At 46.7% G+C, this 16,351-nt stretch overlaps 1 protein-coding gene across 5 annotated transcripts in view; it reads left to right on the forward strand.

Moving 5' to 3' along the window:
- The window catches only part of Pde6a (phosphodiesterase 6A), a 106,178-nt gene that overhangs the window by 63,323 nt on the left and 26,504 nt on the right, over window positions 1-16,351 (forward strand). For 4 of the 5 annotated variants that reach the window (XM_031365800.1, XM_031365799.1, XM_031365797.1 and 1 more), the window contains 8 exons: window positions 2,132-2,196; window positions 6,442-6,508; window positions 9,262-9,309; window positions 9,765-9,914; window positions 10,385-10,528; window positions 13,150-13,215; window positions 13,350-13,496; window positions 14,402-14,509. In XM_031365800.1, the coding sequence (XP_031221660.1) occupies window positions 2,132-2,196; window positions 6,442-6,508; window positions 9,262-9,309; window positions 9,765-9,914; window positions 10,385-10,528; window positions 13,150-13,215; window positions 13,350-13,496; window positions 14,402-14,509 (795 nt within the window). Of the gene's footprint in view, window positions 1-2,131; window positions 2,197-5,435; window positions 5,528-6,441; window positions 6,509-9,261; window positions 9,310-9,764; window positions 9,915-10,384; window positions 10,529-13,149; window positions 13,216-13,349; window positions 13,497-14,401; window positions 14,510-16,351 lie in introns of those variants that run through there. The other variant, XM_031365802.1, reaches the window with a different exon arrangement.

The raw sequence follows: 16,351 nt of genomic DNA on the forward strand, positions 1-16,351 counted from the left end.
AGAGGCAGAGGGAGGAGGCAGAGGCAGAGGGAGGAGGCAGAGGCAGAGGGAGGAGGCAGAGGCAGAGGCAGAGGGCCAGCCCAGTCTACATAGTGAGTTCCAGGCTAGCCAAGATTATGCAATGAGACCCTGTCTCAAAAAACCAGAATATAAAACAAAACTGTATAAGGAAAATAGGCTTGTGAGTCCACTGAACCCATGAAACCAATGAATGAATGAATGAATGATGCAACTCTGCACTTGGATCATATAAAATGAGGGATACCTAACACTGAGCACCACAGCATTCTCCAGCCTTTCATCAGAGCATCCTGTGCATGAGTCATGGGATCAATGTGTACTGAGCTCTCAACTCTTCTATAACGTGTATGGTTTACACACACACACACACACACACACACACACACACAGAGAGAGAGAGAGAGAGAGAGACAGAGAGACAGAGAGACAGAGAGAGACAGAGAGATGGACACCATTGTGTGAAGTGTAATGAAGAACCTGAGAGCTAATATTTGTATCTAAGATTGGATTAAAGAAAAAAAAAAAACACCTGGAACTGTCAACAGCCACAAACAAAGTGAAGTCAGTAGTGATTGGTGAGTTTAAGCCGATGAAAATGACGTAGTTGTGAATCTGTCGTTTTCCAATAAATTCTGACATGGTAGAAATCTTGTCTCAAAAAAAATAGCCAACCGAGCTGGTAAGATAGTTCAGCAGATAATAGTGCATGTCTCTGAGCTTGGCGACCCGAGTTTGATCCCTGGGTCTCACATTATGGGAGGAAAGAATTAAATCCTACAAGTTGTCCTCTGATCTTTCCACCTTCAATGTGTTGTGTGCACATGAAGGTACACACATATACCTTCCTACTTATATACACACTCCAAATAAATTACACATACATATATGTATATAATGTGATATGAAATAATACAATATAAGTATAACCAATGGGCTAGAGAGATGGCACAATGGTTACTTCCCATGCAACCATGATGGGGAGGGCAGGCAGAGTGATAAGAAACTCCTTTGGGCTTGCTGGTGGGGTCACCCTTCCTAAAAGGCATACAAGAGGAAGAGTGGTAGAGGAAAACATGGAGGAGCATCCTCTGCTGGCCTTCCCACATCCACAGAGGTTCGTGCACCTGCCAGCACAGACATGCACATACAGCACCCTCTAGTCCAAAGAAACAAATTATCCAGACTCCTGTATTTTAATTAATCATGCCATTTAAAAAATATTTATTTATTTATTTAATGTATACGTGTATACTGTAGCTGTCTGTCTTCAGACACACTAGAAAGGGATATTGGATCCCACTACAGATGGTGGTGAGTCACTCTGCGGTTGGTGGGAATTGAATTCAGGATCTTGGGAAGAGCAATCTTTTTTTTTTTTTTTTCCAAATAAAAAGAGGTCTAACAGCTGAGGGAGAGAGACCAGAGTGTGGGGTCAATGCTTCTTAATAAATGCAAGTAAATGCCTATTTCAAGTACATGGTATTATTTCAGTAACAGTCTGGTGGTCATCATCTGAGTAGCGGTGTCCCAGGCAATAGAGATAGAGACACTGTAGTTCCATTTTAAGTGTCTTCCCTAAGTCATATAGCTACAGAGTCTCTGAACTAGCCAGGACCCAGGCTCTGGTGCTGGCTCCTTGTCTCATTACACAGTAGCCCCTCCCTCTCCTGCATCTCAGTTCTTGTCTGTGAGACGGTTGCTAAGCTGCCCATCATAGTTAGGCATACAGAGGACCTGATAAGGTAGTGGAATTTTCCATAAAGAGCAAGAGGAATGAAACCACCCGCCAGCTGGTTCTACGAAGGTCTATGACCTTCTGTGACCCTCTGTGGGGGAGGGCTGCTAAAAACAGTGAGCACTGGAAGGCAGCAGAGCTGTCCTTTAGAGGGAGCTAGGAGTGAACTTGGTATCCCTGAAAAAAAACAAAACAAAACAAAACAAAAACGGGGCAGACGACAGTGTAGGACAAGGTATGAGCGCTGTGTCTTAGGCATGGGTAAACTTCCTGTGTTCTTTTTCTTAAAAAAAAAAAAAAAAAATCAGACTAGTTCCACGGTGCACTTCTGCTGAAGCTATGCCCTCACTGAGTATAATTTTCCTCTTTTGCCAGGAAATTAACTTTTACAAGGTCATTGACTACATCCTGCATGGCAAAGAAGACATCAAAGTAATCCCGTAAGTTTCATCTCCAGACATGAAAAAACTTCAGGTTTACTTCCAACATCTTCAGTCCGTGGTTCCTGAACTGAACTCAAACCCCAGACCGCCATGCTCTTGGAGGTTGGAGGCAGGGGGAACCATGAGACTTGCAAGGTGGTGGAACCAGGTCCCCAAAGGAGAAGAGCTTGATCAAAGACACCCGCGGCTGGGTTAATGTATCATGTGGGGTCCCAGACCCATAGCCAGTGTTAAGAGACAATGACTGCCCCTGGCCCCAATTAAAAATGAGACAGTGGTCTCAAATTGAGACGTTTCAACCACCGCGTGGAGCAAGAAGCTGGGAAAGAAAGAAACTCGCCCCAAGGAACAGAGTCTTGAACGGGTCAGGGAAGGATGCCGAGGAGGGTGCCCGTAGAGGACTATTTTAGGGGCAGAGAAGTCACAACCTCCTTTGGGGTAGACCTGAGCTGTTTTGGTCCGCAGAGTGTTGCCAGACATCTTCTTTGGGGTCTTATCTCCCAGAATCCCTCCCTGTCGCTAGAGACACACCCAGAACTCCACCTGGAGACAGGCTCACTTTCTCAGTTTAATTGTAGGCTCCTTAAACTGCAATTAGGCTCCGTGAGAGAGCCACACCTGTATCGGCTGCCAGCCCACTCCCTGCAAAGCCAGAGAGCTGGAGCGATTTACATGTGCTGCCCTAATCCCCAGACTGTAGCAATAACCGGAAATGCTGACTCAGTTCTTGTTCCCGGGTCAAATCCTAAATACTCCTTTTGTTCTTTTGTCACTAGGAGAAAAAGAAAAGACTCAGGTCTGCCTTTTACTAGTTGGGGGTGAGAAATTTTCTCACATTCCCCTGTTGCTGAGTTCTCTATTCCTGTGTATTCCTGCCGGTGTAAATATGGTTTCTAAGGGCCAACCAGATGGCTCAGCGGCTGCTCTTCCAGAGGACCTGGATTTAATTTCTAGCACCCACATGGCATAACTCTAATGCCATAGCTTTAAAGTACACCAGACACACACACACACACACCACACGCAGACAAAACACCCATTCATATAAAATAATTAATGTTTTTGACCCTCCCTTCCTCTCTCCTCTCCTCTTCCCTCCCCTCCCCTCTCCTCTTCTCCTCTTCCTTCCCTCTTCCTCTCCTCCCCTCCACTCCCCCTCCCCAACCTTCCTCTCTCCCTTTCCCCTCCCCCTCCCCCCTCTCCCTTTTCCCCTCCCTTTTCCCCTGTCCCTTTCTTTACTTTAGGTAAGTCTCACTCCCCCGGGCTGGCCTCCTGCCTGAGTGCTGGGATTACACCTGTCTCTATCCAGCATCACACCCAGATCTGAGTTTTCCTGAGCACAATCTCTTTTCTTCTTTAATTTTCAATGCATATTCTTCCAACATGCAACTCTCTAAACATGTTTTCCTTTTAAACTCTCTTTTCTTTTTTCATTCCCCTTCCCTTCTCCTTTTTTTGTTAAAAAAAAAAAAAAAAGAACAGGGTCACATGGTCACATGTAGCCCAGGCTGGCCTGGAGCTTGCTATATAGCAGAAGTTGGCCTTCAACTCCTGATCCTCCTGCTTCTATCTCACACCTGCTGGATTCCAGGCATGAGTCACCCCTCCTAGCCTCTAACCCTTTTCCTAGCTTCACATTCATTAAAACTCATTGTCTGTTTTTACCTTATCACATGTCCCAACTTCCCTCAGGTTTTTGGCATGTGCGTATGCATATGTGCATATACATGTTCACATGTATGTAAATGTACATGAGTGTGTGCATATAGAGGCAGAGTTTGACGCTGATTGCTTCTCAGTCTCTCATTTGAACCCAGAGTTTGCCAGCTTGCTCTGGAGATCCACTCTCCACCTACCACTGTAGCCACTAGCCAGTACTTCATCCGCGAAGCTATCTCCCCAGCTGCTCGACCAGTGTTTCATTAGTGCAGCATATCTCTGCAGGCTCAGATAGCAATCACCTGCTCCACCTGTTTAGGTTTGTTGAAAGCCTTTTGTTTCTAATACCAACGTTTGCATCAGTCGAGATAAGCTGGGCTACGCTGTAGGACTGCATACAACCTTGAGACTTAAGGTACAACCCCCGCACTTATCCACAGAAAACTGGGGAGTGTGGTTAGGACCCTCTTACAAGGACTATCATCAGGCAGGGCTCAAAGTTGATAAAACAGCCACCATTTTTGACTCTTGCAAGATTCACTAATATTGTTACAGGGAAGATAAATCAACTAGAGATTCTAGTTAGATGACCAAGATTGCTTGGCTGGATAAGAAGAGACCTAGTCTCTGTGGACACCTATACATGTGGCATACACTTATACACACATATACACACACATACGCACACATACACATACACTCACACATTCCAAAAATTAAGTCTTAAAAAATACCATATTCAGCTGGGTGCTGGTGCCATATACATTTAATCCCAGCACTTGGGAGGCAGAGGCAGGTGGATCTCTGTGAGTTTAAGACCAACCTGATCTATGGAGCTAGTTTTAGGACGGCCAAGGCTACACAAAGAAACCCTGCCTCAAATCCCACCCTCCACCCCAATAAAAAGCACACCCAGCTTCTCCCATACTCACTGACCACACAGGTCAGTGGCGGGCACTGCTGAGCACACCTATGACACTTGATTACTATAAAGTGCAAAAAAAAAGGCATGGTGTAAAATGAGACATTTCTGACATAAGTAACTGCATCACATCAAGTCTACAGAGAAATCTATCTATCTATCTATCTATCTATCTATCTATCTATCTGAATTCACTAGACACACCAGAAGAGGGCATCAGATCCCATTAGAGATGGTTGTGAGCCACCATGTGGTTGCTGGGAATTGAACTCAGGACCTCTGGAAGAGTAGTCAGCGCTCTTAACCGCTGAGCCATCTCTCCAGCCCCTTTAAGATTTATTTATTTATTTATTTATTTATTTATTTATTTATTTATACAGAGAAATCTAAACCAATGAAAACGGAGCATTACAGGAAAGTAAGAGAAAGACATGAGTAGGAAAGTCTGTAGTGGCGACCATGCAACAAACACCATGTGAATGGATGAGTTGTGCTACTGAGGCAGGAGGAAAACTGCATACATGAAAGAGAAGCCAAACAAAATAATGAGCATTGAATAATTCTTCTAAAGGAAGTTGAAGAACAGGCTGATCTGGTTGGCGAGGACAAGGGAACAGAGCCAGGTGGTAGAAAGCAGAAGAAAAGCAAAGTGATTACACCAGAATGGTGGTTCTCGAGGGTTAGGGAGAAGGCTGTGATTGACAGGGGCTGGGGCTTCCAAAGTGCTGATGCCTCTGTTCTTGACTGGTGTGGGATTTCTGAAATGTTCACTTTGTGTGTGTGTGTGTGTGTGTGTGTGTGTGTGTGTGTGTGTGTGTATGTGTGTCCCCATGTGTTCATGTATGTACACTTGAGTGCATGTGCACATTCTGAGGCCAGAGGACATCGAGTGACCCTATCTATCACTCTCTGTTTGAACATGGAGCTAGCAACCCCAGTCACCTTCCTGTCTCTATGCCTCACTCTTCAGTGGTAGTAGGTGTGCGCAGCCACACTCAGCCTTCCACATGGGTTCTGGGGATCTGAACCCAGCAGGTCTTTATGATTATACAACAAGCACTCTTATTCTTTGAGCTGACTTTCCAGCCCTGTGTTCACTTGATAATGATGGATGATGGTTGTTTTTGTTTAACTGTATGGTTTTTCCAGACAAGGTTTCTGAGTAACAGAGCTTTGGCTGTCCTGGAACTGGCTTTGTAGACCAGGCTGGCCTTGAACTCAGAGCTTACACCTGCCTCTGCCTCCTGAGTGCTGGGATTAAAGGTGTTTCTCAGTATGCCTGACTAATGATGGTGGCTGTACATTTTTCTATGTGTGTATATTTTTTTTTCTTAAAATAACCGAGCAAAAAGTAATAGTATCATGTGTCTCCTCCCCAAGCAAGGGGACACGTGAGGAGCATGTTGCCAAGTGGTTTGATACTAACACACACAGTAAGGAGGCTGGGACAGTACTGAGTGACAGGTCTACACTGAGTGTCTGGAATGTTCAACGTCATGGACAGACTCCATTTTGGAATGTACAGTACATGCATGGCCAGCCTTTGGGGCTAAGGCAGCTGCAGTGAATGGGAGCAGGGGCTGGGCCAGCCGAAAGTAAGGAGGCATAGCAAGGAGCCCCTGACTTGAAAGTCACGATGTATTTGTCTTTGGCCTTTACAGGAACCCACCTGCTGACCACTGGGCTCTAGTGAGTGGTCTCCCCACTTATGTGGCTCAAAACGGTCTGGTAAGTGATACATCTTGCGTGGGGGGCAAGGGTTTTAATCAAGAGAATGAGAAAAACGGGGTTAGTGTGAATCTTTCAAGCCACAGGCTCTTGTTTTTCTAGTTTACTCAACATCTGACCCACAGAAGGGAGTAGATCATTGACATATCCGAAAATAGCAGCTATAGAGAAGTAGTTTTTACATGGAAAAGTGTATAGTGTCCCTGACAATAGAAACTTGTGCAAATAGGTCGTGGACAATGTCTTGACTTGCTGATCTCCCAGGCTTCCCAGATACTACGAAACAAGCTCTTACACCAGACTTGATTGCCATTCCCAGCCTCCCCGTCCTACCCACACACATGGCAGAGTACCAGTGTGCTATGCCTTGCCATGCCTATCGCTCAGACTTTCTATTGCTGTGAGACTTCGTATAACTTTCAAAGTCACACTCCCAGTGACCTACTTCCTCTAGCTAGGCCCCAAAACAGCCCCACCCAGCTGAGGACCAAGCTGTCAACCCAAAGCCTGCATGGGATCCCCCTCCATATTTAGATAAAAACAATGTCCCAGCCAGTCAGTGTCATAGAGGAGAGTGATGTGTGCTGTCTCCTGTGTTCCAGGACACGGTTGTGTCTGCAACTTACACATCACCCCTATGTGCTGTTTTGGCTTGTGGCAAAGTATCATGGTAAATCAGTAGCCAGGAAACAAAACTGAGGCAGGGAAATGAGGCATGGCTTCCAATATTCCTTCAATGGCATGCTCCAGTAACTGGAAGAGTACTTGCTAGGCCCACTTACCTCTTAAAAGTCCCTACTACTTCCCTGCTGGGTCTTATTGGTGACCACGAGTCTCATTTTACCCATGAGACTTTGCAGACCCTCCATATCCAGACATGCAGAGCTGGGTGCAGAGGTTAGGAGCAACACCTTGTATGTGCTTAGTGTTGCTGAATTATTAGGTCAGAGACAAAAGGACAGATTTCGAGGTGGCTCAAGGGGGAGGAAGGAGCCAGATCTAGTAGGCCTTGGATGCTGTGTAGAAGGCTTTAATCCGCAAGTCACTGGAGGGAGACTGAGAAGGGCACAGTTCAAGTAAGAGGTGATAAGAATCTCAAAGAATTGGGCAGGGATGGATGGGACAGGGATGGATGAATGTCACTCAGGTGATGGAGTGCTTGCCAATACTCATGAAGCTTTATACTTCATTAATCCGGGTGTGGTGGTCCACTTATGAAATCCTAGAATCCAAGAAGTAAAAGCAAGAGGATCAGAAGTTCAAGGTCATCCTTGGCTACATAGCAAGTTGGAGTTCAGCCTAAGCTAAATGAGACTCTCAAACAAATAAACAAACAAACAAATCCCAATCTCAATGAAGGCTGACAGACAGTCAGTCACTAGGTACTGATGATGATTCAGGCCCTAGATAAATGTGCCCATTTAATACAACTTCAGCAGAAATGAGATGCAAAGAAAGAGATACTGAGTCAGATCTAATACTGAGAAGGTAAAGCCAGCAGGACTTAGTGATTAAGCCAGAGGGTAGAGGAGAGACAGGTCAGAGCTAATCTCAAGCTCCTGGACCGGTTGGGCATCACAGATGTTGGGCTGGGATACCCAGTGATGAGTCATCTCTACTCAACAAGAAGTAGAGACATTTCTCAGGGGCATGTCCAGCAGAGGGATGAAGAAGACAGCTCTTATACCATGGAGTGCAGAAATAGAAATGGGAAATCTCAGGGTCAGACAGCACTGGAGACCACAGGTGCAGATTAAAGCTCCAAGGGAGAGCGCATCTGCTGCGATACTGGGAGATGCCAGGGTTTCCAGAGCTTGTGGAAGAAGAGGATTCTGTGAAGGACAAACAGGAGAGGTCAAAACTATTTGGAAACCCAGGAGAGGCAGGACCACAGTAACCAATGTGAGAGTTCGCATGTATATAGCACAGGGATGTGGTGAGGAAGAAGCAGGAGTTCCCCCATAGCATGAGGCCTTTGGCAGACCCAATCAAAACAGATTTGGCCCCATTGCCAGTGTTCCAGCGGGGGATCATATTGATTTTGTCTTCGAGAGAGAAATCTAGCAATATAGGATCTGAGTTGAAACACTTTTTGTTTCTTACTCTACTTTACAGCCCAAGGAAAGAATTTCTTCCTCCCTCTCATGTGAGTGAGCCAGAGATGTGTGAAGGACCTTTTTGTAACATCAGCCCTTAGGAGGCAGATGTAGGTTGGCTCCAAATACCAGGCCAGCCAGGGCTACTGTAATAAGATTAACTTCCCAAAAGAAAATAACATACACGTGTGTGTGTGTGTGTGTGTGTGTGTGTGTGTACACATACACACATGCACGCACATGTATGTGCATAGGCACACTCACATTTATGCACTTACATACATGCACACACAGGCGTGCATGCATGAGCACACACTCACACACATGTGCACACCTTACACACGGACCCTAGATATCCAAATACTTAGCATAAGAGTCACAGAATGGGATACTCTGCAGTTACTAAAAATAACAGCTGTACCCTTAGCTTTTCTCAAAGCTAGAAATGTCTAGGATGTAACAAACAGAAGTAAAATCTACCAGGTGACCTTGCCTAGCTAGTAACCTCGGTTAATAAGCCTGAGCCATTTTGAATCTGTCCACCGGATGAGGACAGCGCACTGCCTTGGGCAAGGACTTGGGTTCTGAATAGGGAGCAAGGCTTGCACGCTCTTGCTCAGCTCTGACCAGTTGCCTTACTCCCTTCCTGGCTTGCAGATCTGCAATATAATGAATGCTCCTGCAGAGGACTTTTTTGAATTCCAGGTAAGCCATTTTTATTTGATCTCTTAGCCATGCGACTCCCTTCTCTCTCTCTCCAGAAAGAGCATCAGAATGTACTAGGATCTGCCTGTTTTCCTGGGAAGCAATCTAAATAGTGGAGATTTGGACATAGCTCCATAATAATGGAAGGGAGAGACAGTGGTAATTGGGTAAATTCCAAGGACACTTTCAACTTCAAAACACTTGCATCCCTCCTATCTGAGATGTTTCTGATCCTGCCTGGCACATGCCGCCCCTGACATCCTGGGAATGGAAACCATAGCTCTCGGGCTAGGGAGTTCACAGTGTTTCTAGGCAGCTAAGCCCACACAAGAGCCAAGTTCTGGCTTCTTAGAGCTGAGCCAGGCCGTTAGAGTCCAGCCATAGCCCCACTTCTATCCTGCAGTCAGCGCAAGCATGGGAGTGGTAGAGCCTGCAGCCCTGCCATTCTCTTACAGAAAGAGCCTCTGGATGAGTCTGGATGGATGATTAAAAATGTACTCTCTATGCCCATCGTCAACAAGAAGGAAGAGATCGTTGGCGTGGCCACGTTTTACAACCGCAAAGATGGGAAGCCCTTCGACGACATGGATGAGACCCTCATGGAGGTGTGGGCTGCTGGGTGGCCCTTGGCTGATGGGGCTCAGTGTCCACCAGCTCCAGGGTTGCCCTCCAGAGCTGCATGGTGGGACCTCGTGTGCACCTGCCTGATCATGGGGGTGGGGGGTGGGAAGCTTTACCCCCAAGGAGCCACTTTCTCCACAATCCTTCCTTATCTCCCCTCGCTTCCACGCTTCACTACTGGGAGCAGTCTTAGGATCACCTGAGAACTGATGAGAAAGCACAGAGCTCCTCCGTACATCCTGCTTGCTCCACACATTTCCACTCATGACATTATTATTCATAAATCCTCACTTAAAATGCATGTACGTCCATTATTTTATCACAGGCTGCCTGCCCCCCCCCCAGCTTTGCAAGCCCACTTTATAGTTGAGAACACTGAGGTCTCAACAGTCTTGCCCTCAGTCCGCATGAGGCTCCAGGCTGCCACCGCCTCTAACTCTCTCTTTCTCTACAGTCTTTGACTCAGTTTCTGGGCTGGTCAGTCTTAAACCCTGACACCTACGAGTCCATGAACAAACTCGAGAACAGGAAGGATATCTTCCAGGACATCGTGAAATATCACGTGAAGTGTGACAACGAGGAGATCCAGAAGATCTTGGTGCGTAGTGGTCTTCGCTTGTTTCCACTGTGGTGGAGGATGCCAGGGAGATGTACCAGTCGGTGGCCATGTAGAAAACCCATGAGGCAGAGCCTGGGATGAGTGGGTTTTCAGCCCTGTTCTCTCCCATGTGGCACGGAGAGTCGACAGGCCTCAAGGCCGAATGGATAGATACGTGAGCACCAGAGACTAGCCAGTAATGACTGCCTGAGGAATAATATCTCTTGCAGGGTCCCCTCTGTCTTGGAAGCCTGACAGCACCAAAGACCCCATTTTCCCCTGGGCTCAAGACTGACTTGGCACTAGAGGCAGGGGCAACTAGTCTCAGGTTTTACTCTGGTAGAAGGCTTTACCTGGCAGCCCTGTGGATCAGGAGCCATTCCTCAGAGTCTCTTCCACGGGGTCGCTCTAGAACTCACCCATGTGGTGAGCAAAGAGGTGGTTCAGAGAGAATAGGAAGCTTTCCCATAATAACACTACATTGTAATTTAGAGCTGAAGCTGGGGCTCCGTGGCAGAGTGCTTGCCTGGCATGCATGGAGCCCTGGGTTTGATACTGAGTAACAACACACACCACAGCACGATAGAGCGCACCTGCAATCACAGCGTCTGGCAGATGGAGGGTCGGGAGTTCAAGGCCATCTTTGGTTGCATAGTGAATTTGAAGCTAGCTTGAAATGCACGAAATCCTGTCTCAAAATACAAAATACGGTTTACACAGCATCCATGAATATGTTTGAGGCCTAGGTATGCATTAGCCTACTCAGGGGTTCAGGGCAGCACTCCTCACCTAGTGCAGAGATGAAGAAATGGAAGCCCCTCCCCAAGAGGGAGGGGACTCAGCCTCAAATCACCTACTATGAGAAGGGTTCTCAGTTCACATTTGTTAGGAAAACGAACTACTTCTCTGTGATCTTTCTTAGTGGATGCTTCGGGAGGTGGTGGTGGGCACCCCATCAGGAGAGCTGTCCAAATAGAAGCTGGGTGCTCATGTATCAGGGGGTGCAATCATGAATGGGAAGCCAGACATGTGAGGACTGGTGGTTTATTGTTCCTGGGCATTTGGCATTAAATAAACCAAGATCCAACAAACAATCTAATACCCAGATGGCTGAGATCCCAACACTTCACATGTTGAAACATCCCAGGCCAGTGTTCTCAGAGGTCTCCCGTTTCCTTCTCTCTTTTGTTTTTGGAGGTATAAGTAGTCCAGGCTGGCCAGCCTTCCTACCTCTGCCTTCCAGTGCTGGGGTTCCATGTGTGTTCTAGCGTGTCCAGCCTCAGATAAGGACTCACGTAGCCCAGGCTGGCCTCAGACTTGTTCTGTAATTGAAAGTGTCCTTGAACTTTGATACTCTGGCCTCTGCCTGAGGTTATAAAGTGTGCACAACCATGCCCAGGTTATGTAGTAACCCAGGGCATGCTGGGTAAGCTCTCCACCACTGGCCTATGTCTCCAGCAAAAGGTCAGTTCTTAGTTTTAGAAGATGACAGAGAAAATTTGATTGTTTCTTATCCACTAGTGGCCAATTCGTAGGAGAAAACACCAAGTTTAGATGAAATGCCTTATGGTTTAACTCAGAGCATAAGGCCAGTCAAATGATGCATATGTAGACCAGAAGGATATGTAGGCTCAACGAACCAGTTGGAAGTTAACAGATTCCACCCTGGATCAAGAAATCACAAACAATTAACTGGATTGCTTCATCTGGCACAGGGGAAAAATAGGACTCGCCTCAGGTCACACAGCAAAGGAAAGCAAATCAAATGAAATGGCCAAACTTTCATTATTCTCCGTCACTATGAACAGTAAAAAATATAAATAGCAATATTGTTAGCACTGCGCTGTGACAATAATTGGCGTACTTTACTTTAGTCGTACTTTCATTTGTTCAGAGATGGTTTCATTATACAGCTTGGGTTGAACCGAATTTCTCTATATAGTTTACATGACCCTCAAGTCTAAGATCTTGCTACATCCTCTGAGTGCGGGGATTACAGATGTGTTCCACCTTATCTGGCTAGTTCACACACATGGTGGAGCATGCGTATAGTCTCAACACTGGGCAAGCTATCAGGCATGGTGGAACATGCCCATAACCCCAACACTCCAGAGGCTGAGGTTGGAGGATAGATTGTTGCAGGCTAGCAAATCTGAGACAGCCTGGACTACACAGTGGGACCCTGTCTCCAAAAACAAAACCCTGAGGGCGTAGCTCAGTGCTAAAATGCTTGCCTAGTATGGGCAAGGCCTGGGCTCCATCTCCACCTCCAACACAGACACACACACACACAGATACACAGACACACACACACGCACACACACAAACACACACACACACACACACACACACACACACGACAGCATCAATGATCAGTAACAGGTTTTGTTATCCCCATTTAACAGAAGAGGAGATTGACATTCGGGCATTCAGTAGCACAGCTAGACAGTGAGAAGCCTGAATTTGAATGTAGGTCGCTATGGCTCCGGAGCTGAACCGCTGCCTCTGAGTGAGCACTTCTGCTGGAGGAGGGACCAAAGCAAAAGCGGGACATAGAGGTCTCCTTGGGTTCTTGAGGCAATAACCTGTTACATTTTCTCTGCTGTTTTGGGGCATGGCAGAAAACCAGAGAGGTGTATGGCAAAGAGCCTTGGGAATGCGAGGAGGAGGAACTGGCTGAGATCCTGGTGAGCAGCACAATCCTGGCACAGTAGGGCTTAAGCATCCCTTCACTCCTCTTGGTTTTCCTCGGCAGCCCTGGGAGGGAGTGGGAGCAGGAGCACACCATGTCCCTTAATCACCTGACTCCACTTCGATGCAGCAAGGAGAACTTCCAGATGCGGAGGCATACGAAATCAACAAGTTTCACTTCAGCGACCTGCCGCTCACGGAGCTGGAGCTGGTGAAGTGCGGCATCCAGATGTACTATGAGCTCAGAGTGGTGGACAAGTTCCACATCCCGCAAGAGGTGAGGCCCAGAGCTGCTCCTCTTTCCTCTCTCTGCAGCCTCACCTAGCGCAGAGCTCATCATGCAGTGCAGCCTGGCCTTGAACTTGTGGCTTTTGGGGGTCCTGGGACTCCAGGAAGGAGCTACTACACCCAGATCATTGCTCTCTATCCCTCCTTGGTTTTAAAAGAACAGCTTGGTCTGTAGAACATGTGGAAAGAGTATATGCTCTGCATTTGGGATTCTTTTAGAGTTTGTGCTTAGAGCCTGAGTCCTCTAGTAGAGAAAGCACTGTTTTTCTGGACTGGGGCCCGGAACTCTCATGTGGGTGGGAGATATTAGTTAAGTTCCTGGAAACAGGATCCCAGTCGATGCAGGATTCCTTTCAAAGGTTCTCAGTGGGAGGCAGTGTGGGAAGGAGCCTGGTGCCCTCAAACCTCCTAGACTTTGATTAAAGTAGCGGTTTTCAAAGGATTGCCCCAGACTACATCTGTACAACCCAAGACACTGTCAGATGGGCAATATGCTTCACACCCCACACACTCCACAGACGCAGACACATCAGCATGTCACCAGCTCTAAGGACTCTGACCATAAAAGGACCCCCAGTGATTCTGAAGTACACCGCAGCTGGAGAACCATGGGATTAAACAGTCCTTTCTCCCAGGACAGTTGCGCCCCTGGCACGTTTAGAAATCACTGCTGAAGCTCAGTCTGTGGAGGATGTGGGCCGCTCACGGTCTCCTTGGCTCTAACACCCACTTTCGTAGTGTCGAGCAGTACACAGTACTTTACTGGTGCTTCTGCATCTGTATCTACTTCCCACGATCTGGGTCAGAGATGGGGTCGGAGGACCTTGGGTCTCCTTAGGAAGGACTCAGCCACTCTGGGCAGGTACGTGCTATCTCACTGACGTGTGTTCACAGGCCCTGGTGCGCTTCATGTATTCGCTAAGCAAAGGCTACCGTAGGATCACGTACCACAACTGGCGGCACGGCTTCAACGTGGGGCAGACCATGTTCTCCTTGCTGGTGGTATGGAGTGCTGTGGGCCGGGCCGGGGGTGGGGGTGGGGGTGAGGGTGGGGATGGACTGGCTCCCCGCGGCATGGCCCATTTTATTTAATGACTTTTAAGAATTGCAAAGTTCAGCCTGGGACTGTAGCTGAGTGATAGAGTACTTGCTTAGGAGGTTCAGTTTCTAGCACTGATTTTTTTTTCTTAAAAAGAAAGAATAGCAGAAGTAATACAAGCATAAAAAAGAGGTCTGTGAATAAGCTGGGCATGATGAGCAAGCCTGTAATCACAGGACTCAGGAGGCCAGAGCAGGTTAGCCTGCATCACCTAGCAAGACTCTCTCAAAACACAAACAGCAAAAAAATACCAAGAATAGAGGAGTGTACAAAATTTACTAAATTTTCTTTTTTTTGTAACACACACACATAGAGAAAATATATATGCCATTTATTTTTATGACTAGTGAGACAATATATAATATTTTATTTGAAAACATATGTATCATATGTTTTTATATTCTTCCGTTATATATGACAATCAGATTTTTTTTAAAAAAAGATTTATTTTTTATTTCCTGTGGATGAGTGTTTTGTTTGTGTGGATGCAGTGCACCACATATGTGTAGTACCCAAAGGGACCAGAAGAGGGCATCAGATCCCCTGGAGCTGGAGTTTCAGATCACATGGGTACTGAGACTTGGATCCAGGTCTTGTGGAAGAGCAGCCAGTGTTTTTAACTGCTGAGCCATCTCTGCAGCCCCAAGATTCTTTTATTATATAAACTCATACACACATAAAACACATTTTCTACTTTATGAAACACGAAACTGACCACTGAAGTCACTTTTTAGGTATACAGTCCAGTGGCATTAAGTACACTCACACTGTGCTGTCTTTGCCGTGATCATCTCTAGATGTTCATCTTCTCAAACCATAGCTCTGTGCTCATTAAACAATAATGCCCCTTTCTCCCAGCTCCTGGACAACCTCACTGTATCTTCTCTCTATGTAAGCTTGACTACTCTAGATACTGCTGCCATTGGAATCATAAAGTATTTGTTCTTTTGTGACTAGCTTTTTTTACTTAGCACAGTGTCTACAAGGTTCATCCATTCATAATTTTATCACTGCACAAAACAGTTGTCCTTTGCAATCACAGTGGGGGGGGGCAGTGGCGGGTGTTGGAGATTAGTTCTAATGCTTTGATTCAATCGGGAATCTGCATGTCCGAACACTGAAGGTCCTTGTCCCCGATAGGTTTTTGATCAATCAATAAAGATACCAGTGGCCAGTGGCTAGGCAAAGGGAGATTGGGTGGGACCCTTAGAGTTGTGTGGGCTAAGACACAGGAGAGAGGAGGAGATGCAGAGTCACCATGCCGGGTGTGTGTGTGTGTGTGTGTGTGTGTGTGTGTGTGTGAGTGTGTGATGAGTCAGATTTAGAGCTGCAGAGGGAAGATCATCCATCATATAAGGACTGCCCAGAAGCATCTTAAGCAACAGAGATCAATGAACCTCACTGAAGGGCAGCAAAGTTAAAAGTAGTTTTAGAAACCAGGCAGTGGTAGCACATGCCTTTAATCCCAACACTTGGGAGGCAGAGGCAGGCAGATTTCTGAGTTCGAGGCCAGCCTGGTCTACAGAGTGAGTTCCAGGACAGCCAGGGCTACACAGAGAGAGACCATGTCTCAAAAAAACAAACAAACAAAAAAAGTAGTTTTAGAAGGTGTTGAGCTAGGAGCACCAGAGGGAAAAGCATGCTAACCACGGGAGGCTTAGAGAACTGCCAAGCCCTTGAGCAGCCAAAGCATTTCAAAAACAAGCGTGTGTGTGTGTGTGTGTGTGTGTGTGTGTGTGTGTGTG

Source organism: Mastomys coucha, unplaced genomic scaffold (genome assembly GCF_008632895.1).
Source record: "Mastomys coucha isolate ucsf_1 unplaced genomic scaffold, UCSF_Mcou_1 pScaffold13, whole genome shotgun sequence".
Taxonomy (NCBI): domain Eukaryota; kingdom Metazoa; phylum Chordata; class Mammalia; order Rodentia; family Muridae; genus Mastomys; species Mastomys coucha.